The 13967-nt window shown below is 35.2% G+C and overlaps 3 protein-coding genes and 1 long non-coding RNA gene across 4 annotated transcripts; 2 read left to right on the plus strand and 2 right to left on the minus strand.

Moving 5' to 3' along the window:
• LOC102606020 (fructose-bisphosphate aldolase 1, chloroplastic-like) lies at positions 1-2418 on the plus strand. The gene is made up of 6 exons (XM_006340641.2): positions 1-251; positions 720-989; positions 1083-1192; positions 1276-1366; positions 1627-1896; positions 1987-2418. The coding sequence occupies exons 1-6, from the start codon at positions 84-86 to the stop codon at positions 2263-2265; spliced, it is 1188 nt and encodes a 395-aa protein (XP_006340703.1). The 5' UTR covers positions 1-83; the 3' UTR covers positions 2266-2418.
• A 1733-nt stretch (positions 2419-4151) lies between these two features.
• Positions 4152-6984, minus strand: LOC102606359 (B-box zinc finger protein 19-like). Its single transcript, XM_006340642.2, has 5 exons — positions 6582-6984; positions 5670-5766; positions 5423-5538; positions 5105-5341; positions 4152-4483 (listed from the first exon to the last, which is right to left on the minus strand). Exons 1-5 carry the CDS (start codon positions 6672-6674, stop codon positions 4478-4480), a joined length of 549 nt encoding a protein of 182 aa, XP_006340704.1. The 5' UTR covers positions 6675-6984; the 3' UTR covers positions 4152-4477.
• A 4335-nt stretch (positions 6985-11319) lies between these two features.
• LOC102578488 (lactoylglutathione lyase-like) lies at positions 11320-12433 on the minus strand. The gene is made up of 3 exons (XM_006340643.2): positions 12191-12433; positions 11993-12098; positions 11320-11803 (listed from the first exon to the last, which is right to left on the minus strand). The coding sequence occupies exons 1-3, from the start codon at positions 12358-12360 to the stop codon at positions 11507-11509; spliced, it is 573 nt and encodes a 190-aa protein (XP_006340705.1). The 5' UTR covers positions 12361-12433; the 3' UTR covers positions 11320-11506.
• Positions 12434-12999: 566 nt separating this feature from the next.
• Positions 13000-13641, plus strand: LOC107059188 (uncharacterized). The gene is made up of 2 exons (XR_001472538.1): positions 13000-13060; positions 13139-13641. It is a non-coding gene; the product is annotated as an uncharacterized lncRNA (long non-coding RNA).
• The last annotated feature ends 326 nt before the right edge of the window (positions 13642-13967 follow it).

A 13967-nucleotide genomic window follows, 5' to 3' on the forward strand; every position in this document is an offset into this window, starting at 1 on the left:
TAAGCATGGGGTTCTCTGCCTGTATATTGAACACACAAGATATACTCAGGAGTTGAGGAGAGAAAGATAAGGAAAATAAGAAAATGGCATCAGCATCTCTCCTCAAGATATCTCCAGTCCTTGACAAGACTGAGTTTGTTAAAGGCCAATCCCTACGCCTTCCATCCGTCTCCGTCCGCTGTCACCCAGCTTCTCCCTCTGCACTCACTGTCCGTGCTAGCTCCTATGCTGATGAGCTCGTCAAAACCGCGGTACACGGTCTTTTATACTCCCTCTGTTATTTTATATAACCATTCTGTATGTGCCAAGTCAAATATTGTTATATAAAATGAGGAGGAATCTTGCTATGACTTCAAAGCTTCCTATCTCATGTAGTACTAATTGTTGTTTTACTTAGTCTTAACAACATGCACTTATCTTTTTTTTACTGCTTTATTGTCTCTACTACTATGGATAATTTTCCTGAAGAGTTTTGCTACTGTTTTCCTTTTCTGACAAAACAGTGAAACAGTGTATTATTACAAGTTCTTGATAATTTTGGGATAGTAATGCTGTTAGTTTGTGTTGAAAATTATTACCGAGATAACGTGATGTATCATAAAGGGTGAACTGAGATTAATTAGATTTTTCTAAGAGTACAAGTGTTAAACCTTTCTGTAGAACTTTTTTGAGATGAATGAAGCATATTTATCTAATTTGAGCTAATGGATTGAGTGTAGAAAACTATTGCGTCCCCTGGTCGTGGAATTTTGGCCATGGATGAGTCCAATGCTACCTGTGGGAAGCGTTTAGCTTCAATCGGAATGGAGAACACTGAGGCAAACCGCCAGGCGTTCAGGACCCTGCTAGTTTCAGTTCCTGGACTAGGGGAGTACATCTCTGGTGCAATCCTCTTTGAGGAGACACTTTATCAATCAACCGTCGAGGGAAAGAAAATGGTTGATGTGCTTGTTGAGCAGAACATTGTTCCTGGTATTAAGGTTGACAAGGTAAAAGATCTATACTTAGTGACTTAAAAAGGTGTAAGGATTCTTCCGTCGTGTATTTCTAAGAGTTTGTTATTTTTTGCTTGTAAACTATAGGGTCTTGTTCCTTTGGCTGGCTCAAACAATGAATCCTGGTGCCAAGGTCTTGATGGCCTTGCCTCTCGCTCTGCTGCTTACTACCAACAAGGCGCCCGGTTCGCCAAATGGTAGAGTGCTTCTCTTTTATAAGTAAAAGCAATAATTACTTAATTTGAAGCTCATCTTGTCTTCTTCATTGTGAACTTTACAGGCGTACTGTTGTGAGCATCCCTAATGGTCCTTCAGCACTTGCAGTGAAGGAAGCAGCCTGGGGTCTTGCTCGCTACGCTGCTATTTCTCAGGTAAGTTGGCATATACATAGGATGTGGAAACCTACATAGCTCTCTAAATTTTTCAAGTTCTGTGCACAAACAATGTGTAGATTTTTCACTCTATCAAGTTATATTTACCTACAATAGTAGGTAATTTTCATAGCAAGTGTGATACGGTTACATGTAAAATGGAGTAATGTCCTTCTATAACCGGTTAAAAATTGCACTAGTAGTATAAATTTAAGCTTTCTACACGATTAATAGCTAAAGTTTCTTGTTCATTCTTGTAGGACAATGGGTTGGTACCCATTGTTGAGCCAGAGATCTTACTTGATGGTGAACACAACATTGATAGGACCTTTGAAGTCGCCAAGCAGGTGTGGGCTGAAGTTTTCTTCTACCTTGCCCAGAACAATGTCATGTTTGAAGGTATCTTGTTGAAGCCCAGCATGGTCACCCCTGGAGCTGAGTGCAAGGAGAAGGCCACCCCACAGCAAGTTGCTGACTACACCCTCAGTCTCCTCCGCCAAAGAATCCCTCCTGCCGTCCCAGGAATCATGGCAAGTATCTACATATCTGATAGATCAAATATTTTTCCATAATTCGAAGTACTTGACTTGTAACTTTTTTCATGATTTTATTATACACAGTTTTTGTCTGGTGGACAATCTGAAGTTGAGGCAACTCTAAACTTGAACGCCATGAACCAAAGTCCCAACCCATGGCACGTGTCGTTCTCATACGCCAGAGCCCTTCAGAACACATGCCTCAAGACTTGGAGTGGAAGACCAGAAAATGTGAAGGCAGCTCAGGATACCTTGCTTGTTAGAGCAAAGGCCAACTCTCTTGCCCAGCTAGGGAAATACACCGGTGAAGGTGAGTCCGATGAGGCCAAGAAGGGAATGTTCGTGAAGGGATACGTCTATTAAGTGTCTACCAAAGTCTATAAATATTTGATGATGAAGCATGTAATGTAGCCAAATCAAACTGCATAAATGCTTATAGCTGCTCCTCAAGGCTGTTTTGTTCATATACCGTGTGCTTTTAGCAATTTATTACATTCATCCTGCTCTGTTGGTTTATGTTATAATGAGCTCAAATTCTCCACTAAGTTAAAATCAATTATAGTGTAAGAGAAGAAATAACATTCTACTTCTAAGATGAAAGTTGTGATCTTAACTTTCAATGAGACAATTAAAAACAGAGTTTGCAGTAAACACAAAGTGAATTCCCAAACTTAGAATGAGATTATTTCACAAGGATTGTATCCTGGAGAATACTTGCCGTTGACCCAACAGCAAACTATGAATTGAGGAAGCAGCGCGTATGATGTTTCTTCAGGAACTATATAAAATATCCGAACACTTAAAATGTTTTTTTTCGGAAGTTTAGAGAGTTGAGATGACTCTGGTTAGTGAAGCAAAGTAGGTTGCTACCCAATCAACAGAGGTTCAAAAGCTACATGCCTGAACAAAATATTCAGATTTGGACATATACCCTTTTTCCAGAGGCAAAAGCTATCTGTGATCTTGGCATCCTCTATGATATGAATCCTTTGTCTATTCAAGATTTCCAGATTGAGTTCTGTGCTAGGAATTATGCGAAGGAAATAGTCGAAGCGTAATGATCCTTGTAGAACCCTGATAGAATATTGCAAAGAAGTACTAATAGGAAGTGCTAGAGGCGTGGGAACATATAATGAGAGAAGGCAACAAATGTGATGACTTTCTTGCCGTACAGGATCATGTCGATCTTGATCAATTTTTTAATAGAAAAAGAACAACAATACAAGAGCAAGAAACCATAAAAAAAATCTATACACCTAAAAATGACCTTAAATTTCAAGATACAATTGTTAGCTTCTTAATGTTATGTAAATTCTGATAAACGACACTTAACACACTACTCACAATTCTCCCAGGCATGGAGATCCAATAAGGAAAGGATCCAAGCAAAACAACACCAACATGGAAAGCAATATATTTTGATCCTTACAATTACTTCATAAAGGAAAGGCATAATCAAAGGGATTAAACAATCATTAACAGAAGGCCTAAAACTGGCAGCAGATCAATCAAGCAAATAAGCTGGCAGAAGATCAATCAAGCAAATCGTGATTGATAGAACCAGATCAAGGAATCATCAATCAAGCCAAGAATAGAGCCAAGCCATCAAGAGAAGAAAGGAAATCAGATCAAGCCAAAGAGTCAAGATAAATCCTTCAGCCAAGCACATAATTGAATCATATCTGTCAAGAAGGAAGGAATGCGATTTACCATGCACATATCTAATATGGACATGGAACAACAAATCGTCTCAATCAAGGGATTCCTCAAATCCTTGATTGAAGTATAACTCCGTTGGGTTTTCCTTACAAGAGCACAAGTCTGTTCATATATATATACCTCCTCACACTTAGATGTGAAGTATGCACTTGTAATCTTCTTTTGTCTTTCATAAAACTTTGTACACACTTGAGTGAACAATTGAAAAGAAAAAGAGAAAGAAAGATCTGAGTGTAGATTATACAGGTAGAGGTTGTGTCTAAGAAGAAGATCTGATTTGCATATCAGACGGGGGTCTTAATTGTAACATTCTGTAACACCCAAGTTCTCAACAAGCTCTTAAGGAAACCCTTGTAACCCAAGGGGATTGGACTAGGCATCACATCGGTGATCCGAACCAATATAAAAACACACTGTGTTATTTACTTACTGCAAGTTATTATTACTGTTTATTTATTCTACTAACGTGCAGGTGAGTCGACTGGCCATTACAGGAAGTCGACTAAAGGAAATTTTAATTCACCCTCCTCTTGACTTTCAACAATAACTTCTACTATAATCATCATAAACTTCAGTTACATCAGCTACTTTCAGCAGGCAGTTTCTTCAATGTTGTCTTAATGGCAAAACTAAATCCTAAAGCAAATAATGATCATGAGACTGGCGAAAAATCAACGCATTCAGAACTTGCGCTTTATCTAACACTAATTGCCAAATATTGTTCGATTACTAATCTGGGCTACTGAGCTTCAGTCATATGCGCAAAGGTGGAACATGCATGCCACATGAGGTCTATTTGACGCCTCACGAACATTTGCTCATAGAATATCTGGCTGGAACAATCACTGAAGATGATTTAGTCCTGTTGAGGAAAAACAAAAAAATCAGTTCAAAAAGTAATGCTTAGAAACTTAAATAGGGAAATACTATTGGATCAACCTTTTTATGAACAATCTGTCAAGTTTTCTCCTATAAGTTCTGCACAGCAGAAATGGGCTGAGAATACATTTATTGTAGAATCATTCTAGTTGGTTTGGCATAGACTTGACAGTGTTAACTGCAACTTCAAGCAGGAACCTTCTATTCAAATTTATTCATGAATAGGATGCCAGGAGATTAAGAGAGACATTAACAAGAAAACATAAGAACGAGAAAAACACATCTCTTCAGTAGACATTTCAGCAACCTTCTTCTAGTTCGGAAAGGATTTCAATTTCCAGATTACGAATAAAGTCATCTGTTCTACTTACTAAAAGGGAGAAGTAGAAGAAGGGACATGAATTGATGAAACTGGAAGAAACTCATCTCCACTAATTTATAACATAAACCAAAGGCTCATCGGTTTTCAGACAGTTCAGTTCAGATGATAAATATTTAGCATTCAAACGAAAAAAAGAGAATGTGAAGATTCTGCATTATATTAAGTTGAAATTACTGACGAAATATAGCAAAGTTATTCCGAGATATATTACAATTGGCTAACCTGATTAGATGCGTGACCATGAAAACGATTTGGCTTCACATTCAAGTCGATCATTTTGTCCTTCTTGCCATTCCCATCTGCACTCCCATCTGAAATTAGGATAGGAGACCCCCTGTGATTTTGTTGATTGTCTTTAACCATTGGCTTTGGTGAGTGACTATGATCCCTCTTATTTTCACCGGGATCTAATGTCTTCCTGGCTAATTCCTCTGTAGGCCCAGACTTGTCTCCTGGAAACTATATGAGAAAAAAATGACCTTATATGTAAACATTGCACATATTAAGAGTAGCATGTAACTCATACAACGGAATACCAACCTCAACTTTCTGCCTCAACAGGAGATATCTACTGTGTGTTCGTTTACCGCCAACGTGTACCATCATGTCACATTGCAGACAAAGAGAACTTCCATCAACTTCACAGTAAAAGAATGCTTCACGTGTAATGCAAAGGAAATTACTGATAGTTAGTTCACTTTGCAGGCCCTCCTTTGTAGGACAATATTACAAAATAAAATAAAAGGAATCAGAAGAAGAAACGAAAAAGGATTTAAGCTCCACTAACCAGGTGAACTTTCACATATGTCACACCGAGGAACCTCGTTGGGCTTAGCAAGTCCAACCCTCACATGCCTACTAGCAAGCTTGTTACACATATGAACCTATGGACCAAATTTGAAAAGTGTCCACAAGAACGAAAACATCAGAAGTCTCTTAGTGACATTGTCAATATTAGCCGATTTAACCAAGATAAAAAGTTGATTCAGACGGCATTCCAATAGATTTAGCCTTTCATGACTCCAGATCAGAAATGAGAGTGTTGAAGATATAATTGAAGAACCTTGAAGTGTATCCTCTCAAACATCTTAATCTTTTAGATGAGGTGATCACATAATTCACACGTGTAGGGATGTTCAAGATATAATCAAGTAAATAGAAGCATATCCTCTCTAACAGCATAAACTTTTCAACGTAAAAGAAGATGAACGGATGAAACTAGAACCAAAGAGAAGAAGAAGCAATGATTCCCAGAATTTGCAATTAAGAATACTGTGAACACATGTCAATTTGTTCAACAGGTCAGCATGATTTTTGATCTTTATAAGAAAAAATGCCCTATGAGAGCAAGCCTTACAACAAGCAACATGATCTCTCTATTCTAAACTGACTCACAAGCCTAGTGAAATCAAGACTGTCTGATGCTATCCAAAAAACAGATAACTTTAAAGACACACATAATCTTAAGGCAATATTAGTCCTAATTAGCACCATCCTATACTTGTAGCTTATTATATAACTATGCTCAACACAAGTAATCTGCAACTCACTACACAAACAGTCAACAGATGGTCGTTTCTCTGCTCTTCCTTTAAAACTGAACAACAACTCACTCAAAACACAAAAGCATATTTCCAAGAAATATAAATGGAAAAATTTCATATAAGTAGAGTATTAAATTTGAGAGTAAAAATGAGACCTTTTCATCACAGGCACGGCAAAGGGCAGCCTCATCTGCAGCACAGAAAAGAATGGCAGCAGCACTTTCACAAACATCACAAAGTGTCCGCATAATTCATTTCTACCACAACTCACCCAATAATAAAACAATATAAAGCCTCATATTATTACCTAGATTCCTTCAACTACTCTTTATCAAGAATTAACTAGTCTATTTAGTCAAATACAGCAACTTTTAAGTATGGAGAAAGTTGAATAGTACACTAGTTTGACACAATGCAGAATACAACTCACCAACCAACTCTTATATATTGACAAACAATATTTTCATAACAAATCCAAATCCTTCCCTTCTTAACCATTCCTTCGAGATTTGTGAATGGATAAAATTCTGCTAATTTTTTTTTATTCCGTTCAAATTTTTAGATTAGTCGAGAAAGCAAAAAGGAGTTCAACATCTACTATATAATATACATTAAAAAAAAAAATACTCTGGCCTTTTAGTTGTACTTGTCCACTGTTCTAAAAATAAATTTTTAGTGTCTACTAGTCAGCTTTAAATTTTAACATATAAGAAAACACAATTAACTTTTTTTAAAAAATTTATCAGTATGAATATTATGATAAATACTTGGGGTGGTTTGGTTGGGAACAAGTTATCTCAGAATAACTAATTCTGGGATTAGCTATCCTGGGATAACTTATCCCACCATATATATGGAATAACTTATTCCATCACTATGGTATAAATGGTGGGATAAGTTGCCCCAAATATAGCAACCAAACAAGATACAATAGTTTTATCCTATCACTATTTTCTAATTTCATCACTATTTATTTTTATCTCTCACACCAAATGACTGTATTGTTTTTTAAGAAACGTAGCGAATGTAAAAGAAGTATTTTTGTGGATGTTGGTGAAGGTTGAACTAATTGATGGTAAGTTAGTACTAGGATAATTTTTCTTATTGGCTGGGGTTTTGAAAAATTAGACCATATAGCACCATGATCTATTAAAGGAAAATATACACTCAAATAAGAAAAACTTAAAAAGAAAAATATATACTGGCATCAACATTCAACACAAGGAATACATCACAGCCACAAGATTAAAGAGTGTGGCCATGAAAATTCCTATTGGAGAAATATGAACCACCAGTTACATATCTTAGACTTGGCCCATCAAATTTAGTATTTTAGTGAGTACTGCCTTTTCTTTTTGTTTTGATTAAATTTAAATTGCCCATCGTAAGATCCAATGTTTTAAAAGGCGGGGGTGTGAGGCGAGACGCTTTATACAATACAGGACGAGGCGAAAGTCCCGAGACACGGGGCGAAAGTCCCGAGACACGGGGCGTAAGTCCCATGAATCTACGGGACATCGTCTCATGTATATTCAATTTATAGTTTTATTACTAATAAAATAAGTAAAAGTAAAACTTTTAATGATTTATGATTTTTATTTGAGATAAATATTAATAATCAATAATGAAGGAAAAAAGTATTATAATTACTATTTGAAAAATATCATTACACCAGTAATAAAAATATGATGTAAAACAAAAAAGATCAAAAATTAAATTAAAAACGCCCGGCGTACATTTTACGCCCAGGACTTACATTTTTATACTCGGAGCTTATGCCTCAAATTTTAGGACTTACGCCTAATGAATCTACATCTTTAATTTACACCTCGAAGCATTTTTGGTACGCCCGCCCCAAAACTTGCCCTGAGACTCACCCCAAAAACGTTTTTGAAAACACTGGTACGATCCATTAAAACAAAATTTTTAATCACGTATTGTAAGATCCATTTAGAGGTGGTGCTTCTAATAAAAACAATTTCCATATTTAAGATTCGAACTCAAAACCTTTAACTAAGGATGAAACAATCTCAACCACTGCCCTACAGCTCAACTTGTCTTTTCAGTTATGCTTCTCCATTTTCATCATTTTGGATTTTATTTTTAATGTATAAGCCACATTGTGAGTAGAGCTGTCAAAATAGGCTGGCCCAACCCAACCCTAACGGGCTAGAGAGTTAAATGGGTTGGGACGGGCTAACCCTTTTAATTGACAGGCCTATAAAATAGTAGCCCAACCCATCTCTAAGCGGGCCACGGGTTAGGATGAATTTACCCTTCAACCAAAAAACGGATAACATTTTCCTCTTAGAAAGAATACAAGCGTTGATGAATTACACATACTTCAGTGAATATTTACAAAACAAATACATAATAACCAAGATACAACATTCATAAGTTTCATCCGAGCAAAAAACATTACATGATCACTATTTTCATAAACAAAACAATAAAGGAGAAGTGAAAAATTAGGCATAAAAACAAAAGTAAAAGAGGTCAAAGATTCTTAGTTATAATGGAGTAATGGATTTAGGGTGATAAAAAAATTTAGCGGACTAATGACCCTAAAATGTAAAAGATATATAAAAAATATAGTCTTGATTTTATATTGGTATTTTAAAATTATTTATTGACAAAATCTTAACAAGTAAAACATTACTTAAAATATATATAATAAATATTTTTAAAATTTACTGTCCGCGGGCTGGCCTCTGAGGCTTCCGGGTTGGGCCTACGAGGCCAGCGGGCCAAATGAGGCTAGGTTAAAAAGTCTCGTTCCTAAATGGACTGAAAAAATTGAGCCCAATCCCCATCTAATTCAAAGATTGAGTTGGACCAACCTAGCGGGTCAAATCCATTTTGACAGCTCTAATTGTAAGGTCTGTGATTATGCCACGTTCCCCTTTGTGTCTTCTCATTCTCAACTAACCATACGTGAATTTTGTTTTTGCATCCCAATGATTTGTCGATTGATCAAGTTTGGTCCCCTAATTTTTGTCTATTTTTTTCATGTGGCTACTAGTACTGATCGCGAATTCATTAGTTGCCCTGTCGGTTTCGTTCGCACATTATTATTTTTTTCTATACTATTGAAAATATTTTTTTGATTTTTAATATATTTTTTTTCGTTATACGTTGACACAGACATAGATAAATATAATTTTAATAAAAAATCACATATCAAACTAAGAAAATTCATATAACCTATATCCCAATTTTAACTCATGCCTGACACATTCTTTCCGGTGACCCAGCTTGAAACATAATCCATCTTCATAGTCATCTTCTCCGCCTAAAACTTACATTTAAAAGTTTTCGAAGATGAACAAGTGTGAGAAAATGATTTTGACCAGATTTAGTGATTACAAAATTTCTGCTCTTTTTTTTTTCTTCTTCAAGTTAAATACATCTCTCCATTTTTCCAAGTATGAGTTTGAGTCACGAAAAAAAATAAAAAAAATGGGAGCTCCCAAAAAAGATTTCAACATATTGCTTTTTGTTCAAATATCACAATTTTTATATTCAAACACTCACCTAGTTATATTGGTGATCGATGATTATGTAAAAAAGTTCTACTCCACGTGTAGGTTAATTGTCATTGCAGGTTATCTACTTTATTTTTAAAATTAATTAGCTTGACTTATTAGGAATATTATAATAACACATTCAGTGTAATTCTACAAGTAATGTATAGGGAGAGCGGAGTGTATTGGTAGAATTTTTTTAATAGACCCTCAACTCAAGGAAATCCATAAAAAAATATACTCATATAAAACAAATATGGTAGAAAAGAAGTTAGGCCGAAGACAATGAAAAAGAAACACATAATATATAAACATGATTCTTAACTTGTCTTCAACGTGTAACTATGCGCTCCAACTTTGAATGTGCATAAAAAGACACTTAAAGTTGTAAAAAATTGAACAAGTAGACACATGTGTCTTATATGGCAGAACACACGTAGGACGCCACATTGGACACAAAGTATGTCTATTTATTCAATTTTATACAAGTTTAAGTGTTTACTTGTGCACCCCCAAAGTTAAAAATCATAGTTATCAGTTGACACCGAGTTAAAGGTCATATTTATGTATTATGCCAAAAAGAAATCCGTACTTATTTGAATATTTATTTGTAATTAGTTTCTCAAGTACTATTTATAATATATTTTTTTCCTTATTTTATTAATTTGTATAAATTAAACTCATTCTAGTTTCATCTATTAAAGTTTGGATTGTTGTGAACCAAGTTGAGTCATAAGGGTTTCATATATGTACATGCATTAATAGGTCATCTTAAGTGGGCAACTAAAACATCATGAAAGAGACAATAAGCTCACAATTTTACAAATATGTTGTTGTCGCGTCTGCTGTTGGGTTCCAACACCCTCACATTTCTTGGAGGCATGAAATTAAACTTTCCTAATTTCTCCACTTTTTAAGATTGGTGTAAAGTGTAAACTATATACAAATGTAATCGCAGTTTTAATTTAGTTTACACTAATCACATATTATAAGCAACAAATCCGTTTACTCAATGTAGATTATAATGTTTTTGTTATTTAACTGTGCATATACTACGCCAATTTTCTGTTGTTAGGAAAAGTTTCCTTGAGCGAGTATGGTAGAGTTTGATTTTTCTACCCAAAAAATAAAAATAAAAAACCCCAAAATGCAGCTAGCTTATTATAATTAGATCTCTATACATCATCCTTATTGTTGATGTCTTTTATTAAAGAAGTTTCACATGGGCCAATTATGGGATAAGTGGTCTATGATTACCTATTGAGCTAACTTTTGAGGTTGAATTAGACCTAATATTCATTTCTTTATCTTTCTTTAATGCCTATTATATTATTTTCTCCCATCTTGAGACAAACAAAAATAATAATACATAATTGTAAATATACAAACTATATATAGTTTGAAAATAAAATTACATCAATTATTCAAGCTTTAACTTGTGTAGGTAGTATCAAGACAAACTTAAAAGATGTGAACTTGTGGACAAAGCCACTTCATCAAACAAATGATAAGAACTTCCAATCACACACACACACATTGCACACTGGTATTCATGTTTAGAAGGAAAAGTTGAGCATGTTCATGCTTAAGTTCTCCAGCATCTCATTCTCCATGAAACCACATCCATAATTTGTGGCAATCATTTTGTTATAATAGTTGTGGGGCTTGAGTGAGCAGCTTGAAGAAATGGGCAGAATAGGAAGGTTGTCACAGTTGCATATTTCAATCATGTAGCCATCAGGATCATGGAAAAACACTTGATCCACCTTTATCCCTTCTTCCTCCACAAGTGCAGTCGCGTATCGCATTCCCATTTCCTCCAACCTCCTCTTCACTACCACAACATCACTACTCTGCTAATTGCAGTTCCACATGTTAGGAAATCGCAATCGGAACGATTGAAAAAACAACTGAACCCAAATACATTGTGCTTTTTGAAATTATGGGTTCATAGTAATTAATGTCAAATGTTTGATTCGATTAGCTAGGCTGAACTCATATTACATGATCTGCCTCTGTTTAAAGAATGAAAGTAAATTTACCTGGAAGGAAATGTGGTTATCCTTGGGATTAATTGGTCGAGGTTCATCGTAATCCTCCATACCTTTGTTCTCAAGCAAGTGAATCCCCACTCCATAGTTGTACAACCTTACAAAAGCAATTACTATATTAAAACACGAAGCATGCATATATATGTGTGTGTGAATATTGTATTTGTAATAGAGAGGCTAATTAATTACCAGGCTCCATGGAAGTTGAAAGAAGAAGGGCGTTTAACAAGGCAAAAACCCAAGATATCTTCATAGAAGCGCACAGAATTCCAGACATCTCTCACTAACAAGGACACATGATTTAGTGAAAGCAGAGGCAGTGCTTCGCAGCTGCTCACTTCCTCAATCTCTACTATCATCTTTCCTTCCTCGATCGATAGATTATTATTATTATTATTGATTTTTTCCTTTTCTCTTGTTATGGACAAGTCTAGCTAGGGAGATTGGCTTATTTATAACTGCATAACGGAGACTTGCAATTGGCAAATGAAGATCTGTGAACTTTCCTAGAAAATTCTTATCATTGGAGTGTAAGTATAGGACAACGATGTACCATTTAGAATTTTATTATAGTAAGAAGGATCGGAGTTGTGTAAAAATGGAAGCAACCTATTTTCATTTTGCCACACCAACGCCTACTGTCGCAGATATCAGTCTAGCCCGGCTGATCTATATGTTTCAAGTGTGTTGAACCTTTATTTTTTTCAACAACTTAAGCTTTTAGATGAGCAGCCCGAATATGTGTCATGGAGTAGGGTTTTATACTTGCAAGAAAAAAAACTGCACATGATTAGATTGGCTTTCGTACAAGCAAATAGATTTGTCACGGAGTACGGTTTTGCTGGTAATTGGGCGTTCCATAATCCGAAGAAACTTCTTCGACGCTTCTGCTTCCTGCCAATTCTTTGTATAGTTTCTTTTATTCTTCAACATAATCCAAATGCGTGAGATTTTTATATCTATAAAAGGTACACAATTCCATGCTCTTTGAAACTACGCTACAATCTTTCTTTTTCACAAGATGGGGTAGCATCTGTGTATACACCACCACCCTACTAAGTATATTATTATTCTTATTCTAATTTCAAAAGCAGAAGAGAAAGATTTAAGATATTCATCAATTTCTCCAATGTGCAGGTCAGAGATAATTAATTAGCTAACGTTTATGGATTACAAAGCGACCAGATCAGAGATCTTCTTCATCAAATGTATGATACCTATTTCCAAGCACGATGAAGAGAAATTGAGAATCAACTGTTGGAATGGAGAACATCAATTTAGTGAATAAAGCATGTAACGGCAAGGGTCATATTGTTTGAAAATATTAATAGTGTAAGATGAAGAAGTTGCGGAGCGAGAACAAATCGTGTACTATATGCGAACTTGCGTGATCAATCAATGAACAGGGAAATTGCGTGAATGATGAGACCGAATCGTTAAATTCACCACCAAGAGAATTTAGTATCCCATGAACTAATCCATTTTAAAAAAAATATAGTTATACTTGAAGAATCCTCAATGCCCTGTATTCTATATATAATAAGCCACAATGCAACTATCATTGTAGCTATCTTGTTAGCTTTCAACCAAAAGCTAACAAGATTTTTAGTTACATATTTATTATGTCATTGTATGAGCTATTTATTACTCATTCCTTTTGAATTTGTTAATCTGATTTTGATCTGACACATAGTTTACGAAAGTAAATTAGATTTTGAGAAAAAAACATTAAGTGATACTTGAAGTTGTCCCAGATTTTCAAAAAGACACATTAACTTTGCGTGCGTCCTACTACCCCACAAAACATTCAAAATCACAATAAATACACATTTTTTACACAATATTTCCACTTTGGACAAAAATATCCTTCGAATGTGCAATTTCTTAAAAACAAAAAGTCGGACCCATTATTGATGTATTGAAGGATGCTTTGGTAATTTCCTATGATGAATTCGTTTTGTTTGTT

The sequence above is a fragment of the Solanum tuberosum genome, unplaced genomic scaffold (genome assembly GCF_000226075.1).
Source record: "Solanum tuberosum cultivar DM 1-3 516 R44 unplaced genomic scaffold, SolTub_3.0 scf00020, whole genome shotgun sequence".
Taxonomy (NCBI): Eukaryota; Viridiplantae; Streptophyta; class Magnoliopsida; order Solanales; family Solanaceae; genus Solanum; species Solanum tuberosum.

What these genes read in the sequence shown, in the direction of transcription:
- LOC102606020 (XM_006340641.2), top strand. Translation starts at nt 84, where the DNA reads ATGGCATCAGCATCTCTCCTCAAGATATCTCCAGTCCTTGACAAGACT. An exon ending in ATGAGCTCGTCAAAACCGCG is followed by an intron (nt 252 to 719) that starts GTACACGGTCTT and finishes GATTGAGTGTAG; the next exon opens with AAAACTATTGCGTCCCCTGG. An exon ending in CTGGTATTAAGGTTGACAAG is followed by an intron (nt 990 to 1,082) that starts GTAAAAGATCTA and finishes TGTAAACTATAG; the next exon opens with GGTCTTGTTCCTTTGGCTGG.
- LOC102606359 (XM_006340642.2), bottom strand. Translation starts at nt 6,674, where the DNA reads ATGCGGACACTTTGTGATGTTTGTGAAAGTGCTGCTGCCATTCTTTTC. An exon ending in GCCGTGCCTGTGATGAAAAG is followed by an intron (nt 5,767 to 6,581) that starts GTCTCATTTTTA and finishes TTTGGTCCATAG; the next exon opens with GTTCATATGTGTAACAAGCT. An exon ending in CATATGTGAAAGTTCACCTG is followed by an intron (nt 5,539 to 5,669) that starts GTTAGTGGAGCT and finishes TTACACGTGAAG; the next exon opens with CATTCTTTTACTGTGAAGTT.
- LOC102578488 (XM_006340643.2), bottom strand. Translation starts at nt 12,360, where the DNA reads ATGATAGTAGAGATTGAGGAAGTGAGCAGCTGCGAAGCACTGCCTCTG. An exon ending in TTCAACTTCCATGGAGCCTG is followed by an intron (nt 12,099 to 12,190) that starts GTAATTAATTAG and finishes TGCTTTTGTAAG; the next exon opens with GTTGTACAACTATGGAGTGG. An exon ending in ATAACCACATTTCCTTCCAG is followed by an intron (nt 11,804 to 11,992) that starts GTAAATTTACTT and finishes TGCAATTAGCAG; the next exon opens with AGTAGTGATGTTGTGGTAGT.